Source organism: Neophocaena asiaeorientalis, unplaced genomic scaffold (genome assembly GCF_003031525.2).
Source record: "Neophocaena asiaeorientalis asiaeorientalis breed wild unplaced genomic scaffold, Neophocaena_asiaeorientalis_V1.1 scaffold33, whole genome shotgun sequence".
In the NCBI taxonomy this organism is placed as follows: Eukaryota; Metazoa; Chordata; class Mammalia; order Artiodactyla; family Phocoenidae; genus Neophocaena; species Neophocaena asiaeorientalis.
The window spans coordinates 1,928,306-1,948,337 of record NW_020171988.1 but is presented as its reverse complement, the minus strand read 5'-3'; the positions used below and the strand labels follow the sequence as shown (position 1 = coordinate 1,948,337).

Here is a 20,032-nt window from a genome sequence, read left to right as displayed (position 1 = left end):
TGTAATATTCTAAACCTTTGTCATTTCAACCGTCTTCACAGCATGTTCACCAGGAGTAGATTCCATCTCAAGAAACCACTTTCTTTGTTCATCCATAAGCAGCAACTCCTCATCTGTTAAACTTTTATCATGAGATTGTAGCAATTCACATCTTCAGGCTCCACGTCTAATTCTAGTTCTCTTGCTGTTTCCACCACATCTACAGTTGTTTCCTCTACCCTCACAGTCATCCAGGACGGTTGGAATCAACTTCTTCCAAACTCCTGTTTACGTTGGTATTTTGACCTCTTCCCATGAATCACGAATGTGTCATGGCATCTAGAATGGTGAATCCTTTCCAGAAGGTTTTCAGTTGACTTTGCCTAGATCCATCAGAGGGATCACTCTCTATGGCAGCTATAGCCTTAGGAAATGTAGTTCTTAAATAATAAGGCTTGAAAGTCAGAATTACTCCTTCATCCGTAGCCCGCAGAATGGATGTTGTGTTGGCATGTATGGAAACATGCATCTCATTGTGCATCTCCCTCAGAGCTCTTGGGTGACCAGGTGCATTCTCAATGAGCAGTTGTCTTGAAAGGAATCTTATTTTCTGAGCAACAGGTCTCAACAGTGGGCTTAAAATATTCAGTAAGCCATGTTATCAACAGATGTGCTGTCATCCAGGCTTTGTTGTTATGGAGGACAGGCAGAATAGATAGCATAATTCTTAAGGGTCCCAGGATTTTCAGAATCCGAGTATTGGCTTCAATGTTAGCTGCATTGTTAACTGCAATGTTAGCCCCTAACAACAGAGTCAGCCTGTCCTTTGAAGCTTTGAAGCCAGGCATTGACTTCTCCTCTCTAGCTATGAAAGTCCTAGATGGCATCTTCTTCCCACAGAAGGCAGTCCGTGTACATTGAAAATTTGTTGTTTAGTGTGGCCACCTTCATTAATGATGTTAGCTGGATTTTCTGGATAACTTGCTGTAGCGTCTACATCAGCACTCACTGCTTCACCTTGCACTCTGATGTCACAGAGGTGGCCTCTTGCCTTAAACCTCATGAACCAACCTCTGCTAAGTTTCGCACTTTTCTTCTGCAGTTTCCCCCTCTCTCAGCCTTCACGGAATTGAAGAGAGTTAAGGTCTTGCTCTGGATTAGGCTTTGGTTTAAGGGAATGTGGTGGCTGGTTTGATCTTCTATCCAGACTACTAAAACTTTCTACATATCAGCAATAAGGCTGTTTTGCTTTCTTATCATTCATGTGTTCCCTGGAGTAGCACTTTCAATTTCCTTCAGGAACTTTTCCTTTGCATCCATTCACAATGTGGCTGTTTGGTGCACTGGGCCTAGCTGTTGGCCTATCTGGGCTTTTGACACGCTTTCCTCACTAAGCTTAACCATATCTAGCTTTTGATTTAAAGTGAGAGACGTGAGACTCTTCACTTAAAGTACTTAGAGGCCATTATAGGGTTATTAATAGGCCTAATTTCAATATTGTTGTGTCACAGGGAAGAGGGAGGTCTGAGGAGAGGGAGAGAGATGAGGAAATAAATGGCTGATTGGTGGAGCAGTCAGAATACCCACATTTACTAAATTTGCCATCTTATATGAGTGTGGTTCGTGACACCCCCGAATAATCACAATAGGAACATCACAGATCAAGGATCACACATCACCGTAACAAATATAATAAGAATAAAATTCCAAATATTGCAACAATTACCAAAACGTGACAGGTAAGACGTGAGCATACGTTGCTGGAAAAGTTCAGCATTGCCACAAACCTTTAATTTGTAAAAAGTGCATTATCTGTGAAGCCCAATATCTGTGAAGCCCAAGGTGTGCCTGTACTATACAAAACCTTCTTCTACAGGAGCTAGCTCCATTTCCCCTGTTCCTTTGTGTTGTTATTGTCACAAACTACATGTTCATACATTGTGTGCCCATCAACACAGATTTATAATTATAGCTTTATGTAGTTGACTTTTAAATCAGATAAGAGAAATAAAGATTTACAAAAAATAGATTTGCACTGTCTTTAAATTTAGTTAGCTGTTATATTTACTGTTGCTCTTTATTTCTGTTTATTTTAGTAACAAACAGGTAAAATAAATAGGATTATCTTAATTTGTCTGTCATTTTTGAAAGACAGTTGTGCTGGATATAGAGTTCTTGACTGACAGTATTTTTCTTTCAGCGCCTTGAGTGCCATGCCCCTGCCTTCTGACTCCCTCGACTCTGATGAGAAACCAGCTGTTACTCTTATTAGTAAGATTTCTTTTACATGATGAACTGCTTCTCTCTTTCTGCTTTCAAGAGTCTTGTTTTGTCTTTTGATAGTTTGATTATAATGTGTGTAGGCTGGATCTCTTTGAGTTTATATTCTATGTGGAGTTCTTTGAGCTTTTTGAGTTTGTAGATTAACGTTTTTGAAATTGTTTAAGTTTTCAGCCGTTATTTCTTCAAATATTCTTTCTGCCTCCTTTTCTTTCTCTTCTCCTTCTGGGACTTGCCTGGTGTGTATGTTGCTATGTTTATTGGGATCTCACAGGTCTCTGAGGCTACGATTACTTTTCATTGTTTCCCCCTGTTCCTCAAGACTAGGAACTGACCTATTTTCAAGCTCACTGATTCTTCTGCCTACTCAAATCTAACACTGAGGCCCTCTATTCCAGTTACTATAATTTCCAAATACAGAATTTCCATTTGCTTTTAAAAATATTATCTCTGTATATTTATCGATATTCTCTATTTGATGAAGCATTTAAAAAAAAAACTTTCTCTTAATTCTTTAGACATGGTTTCTGTTAGCCCCTTGAACATGTTTAAAATAAATGATTTATGGGCTTCCCTGGTGGTGCAGTGGTTAACAATCTGCCTGCCAATGCAGGGGACACAGGTTTGATCCCTGGTCCGGGAAGATCCCACATGCTGTGGAGCAACTAGGCCTGTACGCCACAACTACTGAGGCTGCGCTCTAAAGCCCGTGAGCCACAACTACTGAGCCTGTGTGCCACAACTACTGAAGCCTGCATGCCTAGAGCTCGTGCTCTGCAACAAGAGAAGCCACCGCAATGAGAAGCCCTCGCACCACAACGAAGAGTAGCCCCTGCTCGCCACAACTAGAGAAAGCCCGCATGCAGCAACGAAGACCCAATGCGGCCAAAAATAAAGTGAATAAAATAAAATGAATAAAATTTAAAAAATAAAATAAATGATTTACATTCTTTGTGTAGTAAACCCAATGTCTCAGCTTCTTCAAGGATAGTTTCTATTGATTGTTTTTCCTGTGTATGGGCCATACATTGTTTCTCTGCATATCTCAATCTTTTGTTGAAAACTGGACTTTTAAAATAATATAACATGGCAATTCTGGAAATCAGATTCATCTCCCTCCCCAGGGTTTGTTGTTATTGCTGCTTGTTATACTGGTTCAGTGACTTTTCTGAACATGTTCTGTAAAGTCTGTATCTTTTGCCATGTGTGGCCAATGAAGTCTCTACTCATTTAGCTTAGCTGTCAGCTAACGACTGGACAGAGATTTCCTTAAACACCTGGGACCAAAAGAATTCCCTGGTCTTTGCCAAGGGGCTGTGTACGTAAGGGCACATCTTTAGAACACAGCCTGGCAGTTGAAAATTGGCTTTCACTTCCTGTTTGTGCAGAGCCTCAAAATTAGGCACAGGCAAGAATTTCAGGTAGCCTCGGGTCTTCCACAAGCATGCACACAACTCCACATATGTGTGGCATTCTAGAATTCCTAGAACCATGTCTTATGGATATCTATTCCCCTAGCTTTTCCTTTTAAGCTTTTTGGTTGTCTGTTGCTTGCCTCAGCTCTTATCCACCTGCTAAGGCAAGTGCAACATTAAAACTCTTGCCTGGTGCTGGGAAAACTGGAGAGCTACATGTAAAAGAATGAAATTAGAACATTCTCTAACACCATACACAAAAATAAATTCAAAATGGATTAAATACCTAAATGTAAGACCAGATACTATAAAACTCCTAGAGGAAATCACAGGCAGAGCACCCTTTGACATAAATCACAGCAGTATCTTTTTGGATCCGTCACCTGGAGTAATGGAAATAAAAACAAAAATAAAATGGGACCTTAATTAAACTTAAAAGCTTTTGCACAGCAAAGGAAATCATAAACAAAATGAAAAGACAATCTATGGACTGGGAGAAAATATTTGCGAACAATGTGACCAACAAGGGATTAATCTCCAAAATATACAAACAGCTCATATAGCTCAATATCAAAAAAACAAACAACCCAATAAAAAAATGTGCAGAAGATCTAAACAGACATTTCTCTAAAGAAGACATTCAGATGGCCAACAGGCACATGACAAGATATTCAACATCACTAATTATTAGAGAAATGCAAATCAAAACTCACACACAGAGTGGCCATCATTAAAAAGTCTACAAACAATAAATGCTGGAGAGGGTGTGGAGAAAAGGGAACCCTCTTGCACTGTTGGTGGGAATGTAAATTGGTGCAGCCACTATGGAGAACAGTATGGAGGTTCCTTAAAAAACTAAAAATAGAGCTACCACATGATCCTGCAATCCCACTCCTGGGCATATATCCGGAGAAAACCGTAATTTGAAAAGATACATACACCCCAATGTTCATAGCAGCACTATTCACAATAGCCAAGACATGGAAGCAACCTAAATGTCCATCGACAGATGAATGAATAAAGAAGATATGGTGTATACACACACACACTGGAATATTATTCAGTCATAAAAAAGAATGAAATAATGCTATTTGCAGCAACGGATGGACCTAGAGATTATCACAGTAAGTGAAGTAAGCCAGACAGAGAAAGACAAATATCATATCACTTATATGTGGAATCTAAAATATAACACAAATGAACTTATCTACAAAACAGAAATAGACCCACAGACACAGAAAACAAACTTATGGTTACCAAAGGGGAAAGGGGAGGGGAAGGATAAATCAGGAGTTTGGGATTAACATATATGCACTACTATATATAAAATATATAACCAATGAGGACCTACTACATAGCACAGGGAACTATACTCAGTATTTTGTAATAACCTATAAGGGAAAAGAATCTGTATATATATATGTATGTAACCGATCGCCTTGCTGTATACCTGAAACTAACATGACATTGTAAATCAACTACATGTCAATTAAAAAAAAAAACCCAAAATGCTTTCCTGTAATTGTTTTCAACAAATACCTCTCCAGGGAGAGTAACTTTCACACTGGGTCAACTTTGAGTTAGCTCAACTACAGGCAGTGTGGTAAGTGGGATCTTCCAGGGAACCATCAGACAGGCAAAATAATGAGAATTCTTGGGAATGAATCTTTGAAAGAGCTCTAGTTTTGTTTTGCTTCTTTTGGTGGGTGCTTGTCTGCACCAAGAATGTGGGCTTAGTGGGCTTCCCTGGTGGCGCAGTGGTTGAGAGTCTGCCTGCCGATGCAGGGGTGACGGGTTCATGCCCCGGTCCGGGAAGATCCCACGTGCCACGGACTGGCTGGGCCCGTGAGCCATGGCCGCTGAGCCTGCGCGTCCGGAGCCTGTACTCCACAACGGGAGAGGCCATAACAGTGAGAGGCCCACGTACCGCAAAAAAAAAAAAAAAAACCAAAAAACAACAAAAAATGTGGGCTTAGTTGTTAAGGCTCCTGCAGAGCTGGAATGAGGAATGCAACTTGAGCAAACTGAAACGCCACAAAGGTCAATGATCTTATCAAGACTCAGTGGTCCTTGCTCTGCCATTTTCACTGACATCACTTGGAAAAAGCTTTTGGACCATTTGCAATGTCTTAGGTCCTATTTCTACTAGTCACCTAACTGCAGGCAACAAATGGCCTTTCTTCCCATGCCCCTACACACTTATGGCCACCTAGATGTGAGGAGAGACAAAGCTCTTCTCAAGCCCCTTTACCTTGAATTCTTTTCATTCACATTCTCTTTGACTTTGCCATTTCTTACCATGAGTGAGTATCAGAACCATGAGAAACTTTCCTCTCATGTATACTGGGTCCTACCATCTTTGTGGCAGGCATGATAAGAGTTCAAACCAGGTTACACAAGAAGTAAGATGTTAAGTGAAAAATTTACTGTCAACACAAAAAATGCATTTTGATTGTTTCTACTAGGTCTGAGGCAATATAACAGTGCCTGCTGTTACTTTGGGTACCAGAAATGAACCAACTTCCCATTTTTTTGGGGTGGCCAACATCACCGAAAAGTCTGTTTTAGAGCTTAGTGGTAAACTAACCCCAAGCACTGTGCCATGTTCATTTCTAACTGAAGGTTTAAGCAAGTTACATGTCATGGACTAGGGATGGCAGAGCTAGGAGACATCTGAGAAACACTTTCAATCAACCCAGATCCCCTCTATTTAAATGACAATTGATGCCTGGGTTAACCTATGACATGCTTTGGGTTAGTTTAACCTCAGGTTTGCTTTTGGGGATTAGCTCACCATCTTTCTCTATCCTTTTCCTGCTTTTATTAGTTTGTTGCTTCAACATTCTTCCACTTTCTCAGCAAAACCTTATGGTGTCTCACATCAGAAATTGTTTGTGTAGGGACTTCCCTGGTGGTGCAGTGATTAAGACTCTGCGCTCCCAATGCAGGGGGCCGGGGTTCGATCCCTGGTCAGGGAACTAGATCCCATGTGCATGCCACAATTAAGAGTTTGCATGCCACAACCAAGAAGCCCGCCTGCCGCAACTAAGGAGCCCATGTGCCGCAACTAAGGAGCCCATGTGCCGCAACTAAAGAGCCCACCTGCTGCAACTAAGACCCAGTGCAATCAAAATAAAGAAATAAATATATTTTTAAAAAGGTTATCCCATTAAAAAATAAAATTGTGTAATCCCCTAGTGCATAAAAGGGCAAGGCATTTTTTAAATCAAGGATCTCCCCCAAATACCAAATCTCACAAATCCTTCTCTGCAGAATAATCGCCATTGACATCCTTTTTGTCTTTCTCCCCGACTAAAATGGAAGCCTCCTGAGGGTAGGGACTTCATCCCTGGCGTAGCTCCAGGATTTAAGACAGTGCCTGCTGCAGAGTGTGTACTCAAAAGATGTTTGCTGAAGGGCTTAAAAGCGAAAATGCAATTTTTCTTCAAGTTTAGAGAAGGGAGAAGAGGAAGAAATATTTTAAGATCAAATCACTGGCTTTTCAAATTAAGCCTGCATTTCAGTCCTAATCAAGAAAGAAGACACATAAGAATCATAGGAAGGCAAGAGGAGTAAACCACCCTCGAGAAAATGAGAAATAACACAGAAAGAGGAAGGCAGAGAAATGGAGACTCACATGAGTGCTGGAGACGGTGAGGTGCGGAAATGACCTAGGCAGTGGAGAGTGTTCTACACCCGTGTACTTTTACTGTCTTCCATTAGATTAGGCTCCGATTTGGAAGGGATGGTCACAGTCAGACACGAGAGGGGAATGGTACTACACTGAAATCAAACACCTACCCAATCGGTTCGACACTGCCAGGGAAGAGCTTTCCAATTCCAAATTCATTTTTGCTACCCAGTTTTACATCTGAATCCCCTACCCCAGAAGGAACCACAAGAAGGGAAGGAACAGGCAGAGAGCAAAGACTGCTAAGCATGCCTGTGGATAAACTGAGAACAATGACACGCTGGCCTGGCTCATCATTTCAGGGCTAAATGAATTGTGAACTGAACTCAAATTATCCTTCCCCAACGAGCACAGCCAACTGCCCGATCTCACTGAGGCTGGGCTTGGCCAGTGGAGTATTAGCAGCAGTGATGCATGCAGAGGCGTGGACTGTGTGGGTCAGGCTTGCCTTCTTGTGCTTCGTTCACAGAGAACACAGATGGAGCAGATCGAGCCCAACTCACGATGTGCGGTCAAGCCCAGCCAGACTCCAGACTGAGGCATCACCCAGCTGAGCCCGTCAGCCAACCTGCAAAGGCATAAGTGAGGATGAGTATTTTAGCCTGACGAGACCTGAGGCAGCAACAGCAACAGAAATGTAAGCAGATGTCATTCTCTTAGGCTCCATCACGAGGACACATTCCGTTAACTCTTCCTTCACTGCTCTATGCCCAGAGCCTAGCACAGTTCTTGGGACACAGCAGGTGTTCAATAAACATCTGCTGTGGTACATTTCTGTTTCTTTTAAAACTAGTGACCTAGGATAATAAAACTGAAAGGAACTTACATAGTTTAGTAGTCAAGCATATGGTCCAACTTCAAAATGGCCAATTTCAACAAGGACCAGAAAGCATATTAGAGGTCATCAGGTGACTGAGCACCAGTGGTGGAAATGACTGCCTGGAGGTGAATCTAGGCTTCATGATTTACCGGCCAAACAAGCTTGGGCAAAAGTCACTTCACCTCTTTGCCTTATTCCTCACCTGTTAAATGGTGCTATGAATAGAACCCACCTCATAGGACAGTTGTGTGGATTAAGATATGGATTTCAAGTACATACAACTTTGCCTGGTACATGACAAACACCGTAAATGCACCTTCTGTTGTTATCATCAACATAAGATGATTTGGAAAAGTTATTAACATCTTCTTGACCTGCTCCTCCAATCACCTATTTATATCTCCTTGTTCTCACTTCTAGCTAATCTCTGTACATGTTTATAATAAGCTATTTTTTAGCTCGGGAATGCTAAGTGCTGATGTCTATTCCATCCACCTCCCCTCCACCAACCATTTTAAGAACTGCTGATTTTGTTCTTTTCATCCAAGATATCATTTGCCCCTTCTCCACCTGCTCAAATCATATTTGTTGCTCAGTGTCCAACCTAAACGCCACCTCTTCCAAGAAGCCTGTTCTGATCACCCTTCCCAGAGTGAACTTGTTGTTCACTGACCTTCCATAGTTAGCAGGTCATCTCTACCTCAATTACACTTTCACACTTTCCACTTTTAGGTACGTACCTTTCCATGATGAAATTGTGAGCTCCGAGAGGACAAGATCCCAATTTCTAGGCTCACTTTCTGCCCATTCCCATCCCCAAGTATATAGCGGGCAAGCAGTAAGTATTTGTTGAATAACTGTATTTGAAAAGCCCATTTAGAAAGGTTCATCTAAATTGTAAAACAGCTTTATTGAAAATTCAGTAAGTTTCTAAAGAAAGGTAAAAACCAGTTACAACTGAACACTAATCAGATATTTTAAGGGAAAAGAAGTTTGCACATGAAAGACACTTGATTTATTGCATTAAAAAACTTTATTTCATTGAAAAGGTCCAATATAAGCCAAATTAAACCCCAAATCGACAGCTACACTTAGAGATATCCTGAACTAAATGGCACTGTTTTGAGTTGTGTGTCTTATTAAAGGAGATCATTTGCTATTACCACCACTGCCCTAAAAGTAGTTCTACAACAGAAGCTGGTATTATAATACATAGCAGATACTTCAGATGTCATCTTTCATGCAGAAGTTAAAAAAGCAAACAGGCTTTTCTATTCTGTGCAGGTATAAAAACTACTACAGAACAGGGCCTGAATGCCTCTGACATACAAGGTGTAACTATAAAGGAACTCACTGGCACTGTGTCCCTTCATTCAAGCAGTCCGCGTGCATCCCCCAACAATACTAGTGCCATTAAAATACTGTTCGGGACAGTACTCTGGGATTTCCCCTCATCAGGTGCCGACCAAAGGAAGTGGTCGATCAAGCTGGGGGATAGACTATCACAAAATGGGATCACAGAGCAATGGAATAGCTTTCCGAGTGGGCAAGTGATTCAGAAGACCCACCTCACCAGTACTTCCAGTCACGGCATCATTTACATAAAATGATGCAAGATCTAAATTCTGGTATGTGTGAGGATAAATTAAAAACAGCTTGTTACTTTATAGCTACACCTTGGGTTTCATTAGAGGCGGTAAATCTAACAGTGTGTCTAATGAGTCCTTCTGGAAATCACTTCAGCAGACAAGTCAAATAGCCTGCAAAAGAGAAGACACGGCAGAGGGCCTAAGTCATCCTGCCGAGGTTCTCAGCCTTCTCTTGGAGGACAGACCAGGGCCCAAGGACAGAAGTTCCCAGGAGGGAAGGAGGCTTCAGCTCCACCTAAGGAAGACCTTTCTAACAGAGCTGCTCAACAACTGAATGGACTGCTTGGTGAGGTAGAGTCACTGGAAGTATTCAAGGTGGAAAGATCACCCTTGTGGAAGAGACTCCTGTATTTGTTAAGAGGTTAGACTGGATGAACCTCAGGTCTCTTTCAATTCTGAGATTCTAGAAAATTCCCTCAGGGAATTCAGAGGAGAATTCCTAAAAGGAAAGAGAAAGCACACATATGTATACTTTTAGAATCCTCTTGAGTTTTTTTCTTTTTTTCAAAAGGTACAATAGAAAATGTAGTCTGCTGTCTTTAAAATGCATATTCACCTTCCTACCACTAATAATTAGGAAGGGTCCATTATGACTTCTTTATATTATAAAGAAAAGATGGATGATTACATTTATAATTTCTGTAAATACTTTAGAAAAAAACGCTTAAAATCTAGTAGTCAATGCCCTAGAAACTTTATAGATTTTTAGGTAATATGCACAGATACAAATACATTATTAAATACAACTCACATCTGTGTTTTATTATACTCTAAAATATACAGGAATCTTGATGTACTGAAAGAGTGCAAGTAAATACAGTATTCAAGCAGTCACTATTTCTATTTACATGCTCATTAATTCTTCAAAAACCCACAAAATTATCAAATAGATCAAAATACTGTTCTGTGTTTTCACACTTTATATTCAGAAAAACCAGCTGATAATTTACAATGTCATAAAGTTTCCAGTTTCACAATACAAAAAGAATAAAATGAAATTGGGTATCATTTTGTGAAAATTTATGGAACTCTACCCAGACCTGGAAGACCCCCTACATATGTGAAATCATTTTCACTGGGAAAGTGACAGTTACAGTAAAAGCAGACCCATATAAATTGGTATTTAAAAGCCTCAACATCAGCCTTTCCCCCCTCTTTTTGTTACTTAAAAGGCAGTCTTCCAATTCGGCAGGCAATTGCTTCCTTCCCTAAACAGTAGCATGTTATAAACACCCTACTTTAAATGTCAATAAGACCTAAAGGCTTTAGTATTTTAAACCTTGCCCAATATAGAAATGCCTTCCAAACCTGATGGCGTTAACTTATGAATAACAAGGGAGTTTCTCTTTTTGATTCTTCACTAAACAATGACAACAAAAATCCCCCAATCCACTGTGGAGGCACAAGGGTGACACAGGCGATGAAGGTGTACCATCCAAAGTCGTGAGATTGAAAACTCCACTCCCCAGGACCACTTGGCTGCAATAGGGTGAAAATCATCTACTTTCTGATTTCATGAAATTTCTTTCTTCTAGGAAACTCTTTACATTTTCAAACAAAAATAGTTCAATTTTAAACCTAAACCATTCAAAACTGGGCAACAATAGCCCGACCCCAATCTACATCATGTCTACATCACAAATATTTTCACCCTGACTGCACCCAATCAGCTGGTTTTCAATTCTAATATTATAAAAGTTGGAATTTTAAAATTTTTATGTAAAAGAAAAAAAAATGTAAAAATACATCTGCTTTCTCTCATGGTTTAATACAGTATTAGAAGGCTTTCAGATGTTTTCTTAAAAAAAAAATCAACATTTAAAACCAAATCTCAGCTTCATTTTCAGAAATATTAAAGTTTGGTTTAGATAATGTCTCATTTCACCCGCTCCAGCTTCCGCAAAGTGGCATTCTATTAAAACCCTTTGAGTTATTTGGTCCTTTGGCAATTTGCTGTGCACATCATGCCTACTGTACCAAAATTTTATTGCCCTTAAATTTAGTTGTAGTTTTACTGATAAAACTGAAATCTAGTGTCTTTATCTCTTCTTTCACCATAGTGTTGCTTGTGTGAGCAGATTAGGGTACACAGTGTCCCAAGTAATTCCTGGCACTGCAAAACCAAATTACATAATTCCACAAAGCAATGTGCCATCAAAGTGTTTTCCTCTGGTCAAGTCTATTTCAAGATTCTAGAAGTTCCTTTTGCAAAACTTGCCTTTAAAACTCTTCTTCCTAATGTTACCGCATTTCTTCTATTCGCCCACTCTGTCATCTTTCCTCTTAGGCTGAATTTGTACGTGAATGAGAAAGTGCCTTTTTCCTGAAAAGCACAGTTTGAAGCGTCAGTGCCAGAACTCCCCCCTGGACCTCTGGCTCAGCCGGTCAGTAGGTCTCCGAATCGGAGTCATTGAGCTCGTCCACATCGGTGTATAAGTACTCCTGCTCCCCGCTGACGTTGTTGAAGCTGCAGTAGGAGCTGGGTTCATTCCTCATGATGGGCAAGGCTTCGAAGCTCACTGTTTTTGAGGTGTTTGTATAACGGTTAATGGCATTGAATGTCAGAGATGATAAAGGGCTACTTGATGAGACAGGCATCATGGTGGCCAAAATGAGAGCAAGGCAATCAGCCACGTCCTTGTTGGGAGCACAGGCCAAAGCTGGGGTATAGCCTAGAATTAAAGATAAAAATTAAAAATTACTCATCCTAAGACTCATTTCACTAACACAAGGAAGTAAGCCTAAAGGCCTTCAACTTTACACACACTTTAAATTACCTAGCTTATATAGTAAATTGGTTTTACTGGAATGACTCAGAACTTTCCAATAAGTAGATAAAGAGGAAAGTCATAGAAATCTAGGGTGGGAGGAGACCTAACAGACTACATTATAGCAGAGGAAACTGAGGCCCAGGATGGATGATTCCTCCACTATCTCACAACTTATCTCTATCCATCCAGATTCATAGACAATATCAGACTAGAATAAGCGGAAAAAAACAGACTGACCAATCTTTGTTCAGAATGGTGGGAGAGTCTTACTGTTAATTCGTCGTTCTGTAAGTGCTTACATGCTGAGAAACCTAAATGTGCACAGATTCATGAATGAGGCTCTGAGCAGGTGCTCAAAAGATGCTTGTTCAATGAATGAGACATGGCCATCAATTAACTTTTCTTTTAGGGTCACAGTCCACTGAAGAAAAACAGATAAACTAAACAGGTTTAAAGCTCCTAAGTCAAAACAAATGTTTCCTTTGTATATGTTCCCTTCTTTAGCAGAAGAAGACTGACTTTAGCCCTAAGGCACCACAGAGTATCAATACAACACAGTAAGGAAACACTTGGTTGGGTAGGGAGAGAAGATGGTGAGAACATAGATCCTAATTTAATCATCAACCTCTGTTGTTACTGGAGCAATTTATAACTGGATCATTAATGTGAAGGTTAGAATTGACTGTAAAATAAGATGGGTACTTACTATGACTTGCCAACTTTGGACCGTGATTACTATTTCACATTGCAAAGTATGTCAGAAGACATCAGGTCACAGGCGACCTTCATTATCATGTTATACTATCCCTCCATCTCTTTATAAGGAAAAGCTATATAAAACCGTGAAAATGATCAACAAAGATTGCCTATTGGCTATTGATTTAGAGCCTCACAATGTGACCAAATATCTTATACAAGTTAGCGATTTAGGCTCCTGATTTTAATCTATATAGTTGCTGTATTTCCAGAAATGTAATTTACTGATAATGAAAGTTTCTTTTATAGCTAGGAGAGTCTGCACTTATCTTAGTGGGTGATACCACTCACTTCTATGGATTTCATGACTACATTTTACTAATGATTCCCAAACCTCTATGTCCAACCTAGATCTTGCTGACTTTGGGCTCCAGATCCATATATCTACATCCAGTTACCCACTTGGAGTTTGCAGTGAACTTTTCTCATGTCCCTAACTGAACCCAGCTCTTCCTCCTACATTCTCATCTTAAACAATGGCACTTCCCCCACCACATCACCCCACGCCAGGCTGCAGGCGACTTCTTCCCTCCCCGAGTTCCATCAAAAGGGCTCCAGAGGGCTTCCCTGGTGGCGCCAGTGGTTGAGAGTCCGCCTGCTGATGCAGGGGACATGGGTTCGTGCCCCAGTCCGGGAAGATCCCACATGCCGCGGAGCGGCTAGGCCCGTGAGCCATGGCCGCTGAGCCTGCGCATCCGGAGCCTGTGCTCCGCAACGGGGAGAGGCCACAACAGTGAGAGGCCCGCGTACCGCAAAAAAAAAAAAAAAGGGCTCTAGAAACATCAACGTCCTTTCATCTCCAATGTCTCTGCCTTAATTCTGCCCACCCCCTCCTTCCACCCCTAACTGTGAACTTGTTTCCTAGTCTAGGCTTGCTCCCCTTCAGACTAGCTGCTGTCTCCCTGATACACAGATCCTTTGCCACTTGACCTAAGAGACTCTGGCGTAACTCAGTACTCAAGCTGCCCTGCGTTGTATCTCTAAATACATCACACTCTCTGCTTAAGAAGTTTTCTCCCCACTTTTTACTTGTCCTTTGGATTTTGGCTCAGAACGCACTTTTGGGGGATGCCTTCCCCGATATCTCTCATGGCATTCTAGGGTTATTCTAACTGAACTACTTCAAGGGCCTTGTGTCAGCCTGTTTATATGCACTGCCATTCAAGGAAGTAGGCTGTCTTACTCTACACTGTATCTGCAGGATTTAGCACAGTTCTCGGCCCATCATCACCTAACACATACTCACTGAGCCCCACATGGCCAGGCGCTCTTCTAACTGCTTAGAGTAGATCTGTGAGTGCAGCTGATAAAGACTCCTGCCCTCATATGTTAGAAGATAAACTCTATGGAAAAAAGAATGAGGAAGGAGTAGAGCAGGTTAAACAAGAGCTGAAAATGCTATGGGGGGTGTGCAGCAGGCTGCAGTATAAAAAGGGTAGTCAGGATGGGATTCATTGAAGAGATGATATTTGAGTTAAGACTGGAAACAGGTGAAGGGTTTAGTCAGAGATTGCTGGGGGCAGAGTGCTCCAAGCAGAGGAAGCAGCCAGAACAAACATGACACTGCATGCACATCCCTGGTGTGAGGCGCCGCCACAGCAGAATGCGACGACGGAGGAAGAGTAGGAGATGAGGTGGGAGAGGTAATGGCGAGCGGGATGACCCAGTTGGGCCTTGGAGATCATTTAAGGGTTCTCAGTAAACTGAGATTCAGAGGGAAGCATCTTCCCATGTATTCTAAAAGGATCGTGGCCAGGGTGGTAGATGGGGGAAAAAAGTGGGCATATTTTGAACATACTTTGGAGGTGGGTCAGTAGTACATGCTGGTGGACTGTGCCCTGGGTGTGAGAGGGGTCGAGGAGCAACTGTAAGGATGGGAACGGCCACCAGCTGAGCCAAGGGTGGCTGTGGGCACAGCAGGCTTGGCAGAGGGGGAGAGAAAGGCCCATCAGTTCAGTTCTGGATATGTGCACTAGACATCCACTGTCAATTAGGCAGCTGGAGACAGAAGTTTAGGAATTCTCAGCACAGAGGTAGTGTTTAGAACCAAAGGACTGGATGAGGTCACCCAGGGAGTGAATGTAGGTAGGGAAAGCAAAAAGAACTGAGTACTGAGTCCGAGAGCCCTCCAATATTAACAAGCTGGAGATAGCGCAAGAAATTATAACTAGTACTGCAGGAGGAAAACTAAGAAAATGTGGAGTCCTGAAAGCCAAGTAAAGAAAGTTTATCCAGAAAAAGGGATACACCTGAAACTAATATAATACTGTATGTCAGTTATACCTCAATGAGTAAAATAAAAAATAAACCAAAAATTTTCAGTTCCAGTAAATCTGGTTATTTAATCTAACCAACAAAGTAGTGAGTTACAAATCCTCACCTGGTTATCAATTCAAGGAACCAGGCATTTGTGAATGAAGAATGTCCTAGGGACCTCCCTGGTGGTGCAGTGGTAACAATCCGCCTGCCAATGCAGGGGACATGGGTTCAAGCCGTGGTCTGGGAAGATCCCACATGCGGCGGAGCAACTAAGCCTGTGCACCACAACTACGGAGCCAGCGCTCTAGAGCCCGCAAGCCACAACTACTGAGACCATGTGCCACAACTACTGAAGCCCCCGTGCCTAGAGCCCGTGCTCCGCAAGAGACGCCACCTCAATGAGAAGCCCACACACCACAACAAAGAGTAGCCCCCGCTCGCCGCAACTTGAGAAAGCCCGCTCACAGCAACAAAGACCCAACATAGCCAAAAATAAAATGAATAAAATAAACAACAAAAAGAAGAATATCCTAAAGAAGGATATTATAATCAAATCATATGTATTCTCTCCGACTCTCCCTCTTATCCTGCCCTGAAATGATCTGTACCTACTGATCCCGGGAACAGTGTGCAGCACAATGGGAAGTATGGAGATTTTGGGGGGGAACAGCGGACACTAGCTATGGTAAATCGCAACCTTCACATCCCTTATTCACATATGTTTTCAATTCTGCATTAAAAGCCTTTTCTTATTTTTAAAGAAGGAATAATCAGTTGTGTGAAATTCTGATGTGTCAAGTGAAAGGAGAGGTGACTTTTAGCATTGCAGTGGTCACTGGTGACCTTGCTGAGAACCGTTCTGTAGTGTGGTGGGAGTAACAGCCTGACCGGGGGGATTCACAAGAGCAAGAAAAAGGGGAAGTGGAGACAGAGGGCGAGCCAACTTTTGAGTAACTGTGCTACAAAGGGGAACAGAGAAATATGGCAACAGCTGGTAGGAGCAGTGGGAGTAATGAGAGATTTTTTAAGATGAGAGAAATAACTTTTTTATGCTGATGGGAGTAATCTAGAAAGATTCCTACAAAAAAGTCATTATTACAGGACACGAAAGCAAAGAATTGCGAAAGTGACAGTCTCAAGTATGCAAAAGAGGATAGGACCTAGTGCATAAGTGGGAAGATTAGCTTTAGACAAAACCTGGCATTTAAGTAAGGGCCTTGATAAGTATTTGTTGACAGAACAAATTCTTTGAATACTAAGATAACTAAACCAAAGTTAGTAAACCCTAACTCTGATTTAATAAATACATGAAACTCAGAAGTTCACCTGTTAGATGGACTTTTCCTGCTTCTCTTACCCTTATTCCCTTTGCCACAAAGTATAAGTTCTAGTCAGTATTAACTTCAGCTCTTCTCTTTGACCAATAAAAAATATCCAAGTCTACTTTACTTCAAATATGGATCATCGAAAGATGAAAGCTTCTAACAGGTTAAGGAAAGAGAACAAAGAAGCTACTTACCATTTTCATCTACTGCAAGCACACTTGCTCCTTTCCCCAAAAGTTCTTGAACCACCATTGTTAGCCCATTTCGGGCAGCAACATGCAGAGGTCTGGAGGGAAAAAAATATGTGTACATGTACATGTGTGCACGCCCATGTGTGTGTGTGCTCGTTCACTCTCTCTATCCTGGTTGTTGAAGACCATTTTTGCTTGGCTGTGCAGATCTAGAGATGCAAACTGGAGGCCCGTGGTCATGATAGCAATGAAGATGGGAGCAGGGCACGGCAGAGCCAGTGTGCAGTGCACTGTCAGGCATCGTCATGCACCTGAGCTCAGCACTGGGCCCATCAACAGGTTTCCACCTTCACCAAACCCTTTTGTGAGTTTCCTTCAAGACTCAATGTTTGAAGAGATTTTACTAACTAAACTGCCTTCTTTTTTTTTTTTTTCTGTATACCAATGTTTATTTAGCATTATATATAATAGCCAGATACAAAAAGATAACCGTTGTATGATTCCACTTATATGAAGCACCTAAAAAGGCAAATCCATAGAAGAAGAAAGTAAACTAGAAATTCTCTGGGACTGGGTGCAGGTAAGGGCAGTGGAGCAGATATTGTTGAACGGATACTGATAAACTGCCTTAAGTTGTTTTAAGAAATGTGGTTGGCAAACACGTATAATAGAATATACAATAAAAACTGTAAATTGCAACAGCACAAATTCCAACAGGCTCTGAAAACAGTTTACAGGTTCCATGACTCATTTCTGGACCCTTAAGGGATCTGACTGATACATGAATGGAAACCAGTATTATAAGGTTTTTCTCTTTACTAAGTCTCAAAGTAGAATAGCAAATGAAAATGGAGAGAGGACAATGGGAGACACTGATCCAGGATTTAATGAGTCACCTGGAGGCTGGCGGTTCACAATTAGAACTTGATTATTTCTGAAATCTCTCTAGCTCACAGACACGTATAAAACCTTTTGCCTCATTTACTGCTAGTGTCAAATAATGTATTATTCCAGTTGGTTGCCATAAAATACACAGAACAGTATTACTTTCCTCCATAAAACTGGATTGAGAAACAACACATTTCAATTCAAAAGCTTTTTTAGTAATATGCCTTTTAATTATGATGATTTTAGAAATGAGTTTTGTCACTTATAAGAACTGTTCCTTATTTTTTAACTGCTTCTGTGATAGACTGATTCCAATGGTCCCATGTTAAAAAAGAACCCCATTAATCATTTTTATAATTATAGGTCACAAGGTTTACACTAGACACTGAAAGTACTCACGTTTGCAAAGCTGCATTGGTTGCATTGATGAGGTTTCTATCTGTTATCTTTTCCAGTATTAACAAGGCACTAGTTTCATGACCCTAAAATTATGGCAAATAACTCTTAAAAACTTCAGCACCATTAAAGATAAATTTACACACTCAATACACCCCAACCCTAGTCCATGTAACATATACATCACCATACATATGCCATGCATTTTCTTGGCTAATGCCTTAAATATTTGCCCGAACATGTGTTGGTGTAATGGGGTTACAGAAGAAGACAGGAATATTTAAGATCAGAGAGATTAGAGAAAGACAATCATTACGTTTAGGCTTGTGGTCCAAAACTTACTTGGCTTACTGGAAACTTTCATATACCACGGTGCTTAACACATCAGTATTTTTTCCCAAGAAATCTGATGTCAGTGATTATTAGAGAGGTTTGGTCCCTAGCTCTGTGCATTTTAGTTAAGTGGAAAAACTTTAAATGCCACTGTTGATATTAACAATGAAAATATATCCTTAAGATGTGTACCTACCTTGCTGCAAGCCAAATGGAGGGCGGTGTTTTTACTGTTATCTTGTAAAGTCAGATCTGCACTAGCACTGCTGACCAGCATCTCTGGGAGGAAAAATTGTATCAACTCTTTTGCTTATGAACATACACCTCAGATTACTAATAACTCACTGTAGAGAAATGAAGATAGAAAGGAAAAATATCCCTCTAACAAATCTTAAGTGCAAAAAACACACTGTAATATAAAGGTCTATACCATATTTTTATACTGTTGTATAAGTAACAGACAAGAACAACAGCAACTAACATTCCTTTTGTGAGGTCTTACTAAATTTCAAAGACTGTTTTAAGTGCTCTGGATTTATAGTAACTTATTTACCCCTCAAAACAACCCTACAAAGTAGATACTGTTATTTTTTTCACTTTATAGATGGAAAAATTGAGGCATGAGGGTTGCTTAGTTGGCAGATCTAGAACCACATTCTATCTGACTCCAGAGCCAGGGTTCTTAACCACTATCCTAACACTGCCTGCTAACGTCACTATTCAATCAGTAAGGGCAAATGGAAATACTGTGGGCCTAAATGAAAACGTGGGTATAAGCAAGTAAAAGGTTTTAAATCTCAGAAGCGGTGAGATAGTTCTAATGCAAAATTCAGTGAACTAGAGTCAGATGGGAGCTACATTATACATAGCAATATCCACACTTAGAGTAGTAAAAGCCTTAAGCAGTTCTTTTACCAACTGTATTTGTCTGTCCGTTTTCTGCAGCCATCATGAGAGGTGTTTTCCCAGAGAAGTCCACAGAGTTGACATGAGCATTATGGCTGAGTAGCAGCTGCAAACACTCTACGTGGTCTGTGAAGGCGGCCGCGTGGAGAGGAGTTCTGCACACAGAGAAATGGGAAGACTGGACTAAATCTGTGCACTGTATACTCTTAATTTATGAAAGCAATTTTCAAGGGTTTACATACTAGGCATTGCTTGGATACAAACAGGCTTAAGGGGGGAGCTTACTAACTCCTGACACAAAAATTTGTGTTTCTGATAATATAGAAGTCCCTTAATTAAACTAGTATAAATTATGAAATTGCCAAAAAAATTA

At 40.9% G+C, this 20,032-nt stretch overlaps 1 protein-coding gene across 3 annotated transcripts in view; it reads right to left on the bottom strand.

Moving 5' to 3' along the window:
* Positions 1 to 9,102: 9,102 nt before the first annotated feature.
* ANKRD28 (ankyrin repeat domain 28) overlaps positions 9,103 to 20,032 on the bottom strand; it is a 169,480-nt gene continuing 158,550 nt past the window's right edge. For 2 of the 3 annotated variants that reach the window (XM_024747532.1, XM_024747541.1), the window contains exons 24-28: positions 19,669 to 19,814; positions 18,950 to 19,032; positions 18,424 to 18,506; positions 17,140 to 17,231; positions 9,200 to 12,506 (exon numbers count right to left, since the gene is read on the bottom strand). In XM_024747532.1, coding sequence (XP_024603300.1) covers positions 12,220 to 12,506; positions 17,140 to 17,231; positions 18,424 to 18,506; positions 18,950 to 19,032; positions 19,669 to 19,814 — 691 coding nt within the window. In that variant the 3' untranslated portion in view covers positions 9,200 to 12,219. Of the gene's footprint in view, positions 12,507 to 17,139; positions 17,232 to 18,423; positions 18,507 to 18,949; positions 19,033 to 19,668; positions 19,815 to 20,032 lie in introns of all 3 variants that reach the window. The other variant, XM_024747524.1, reaches the window with a different exon arrangement.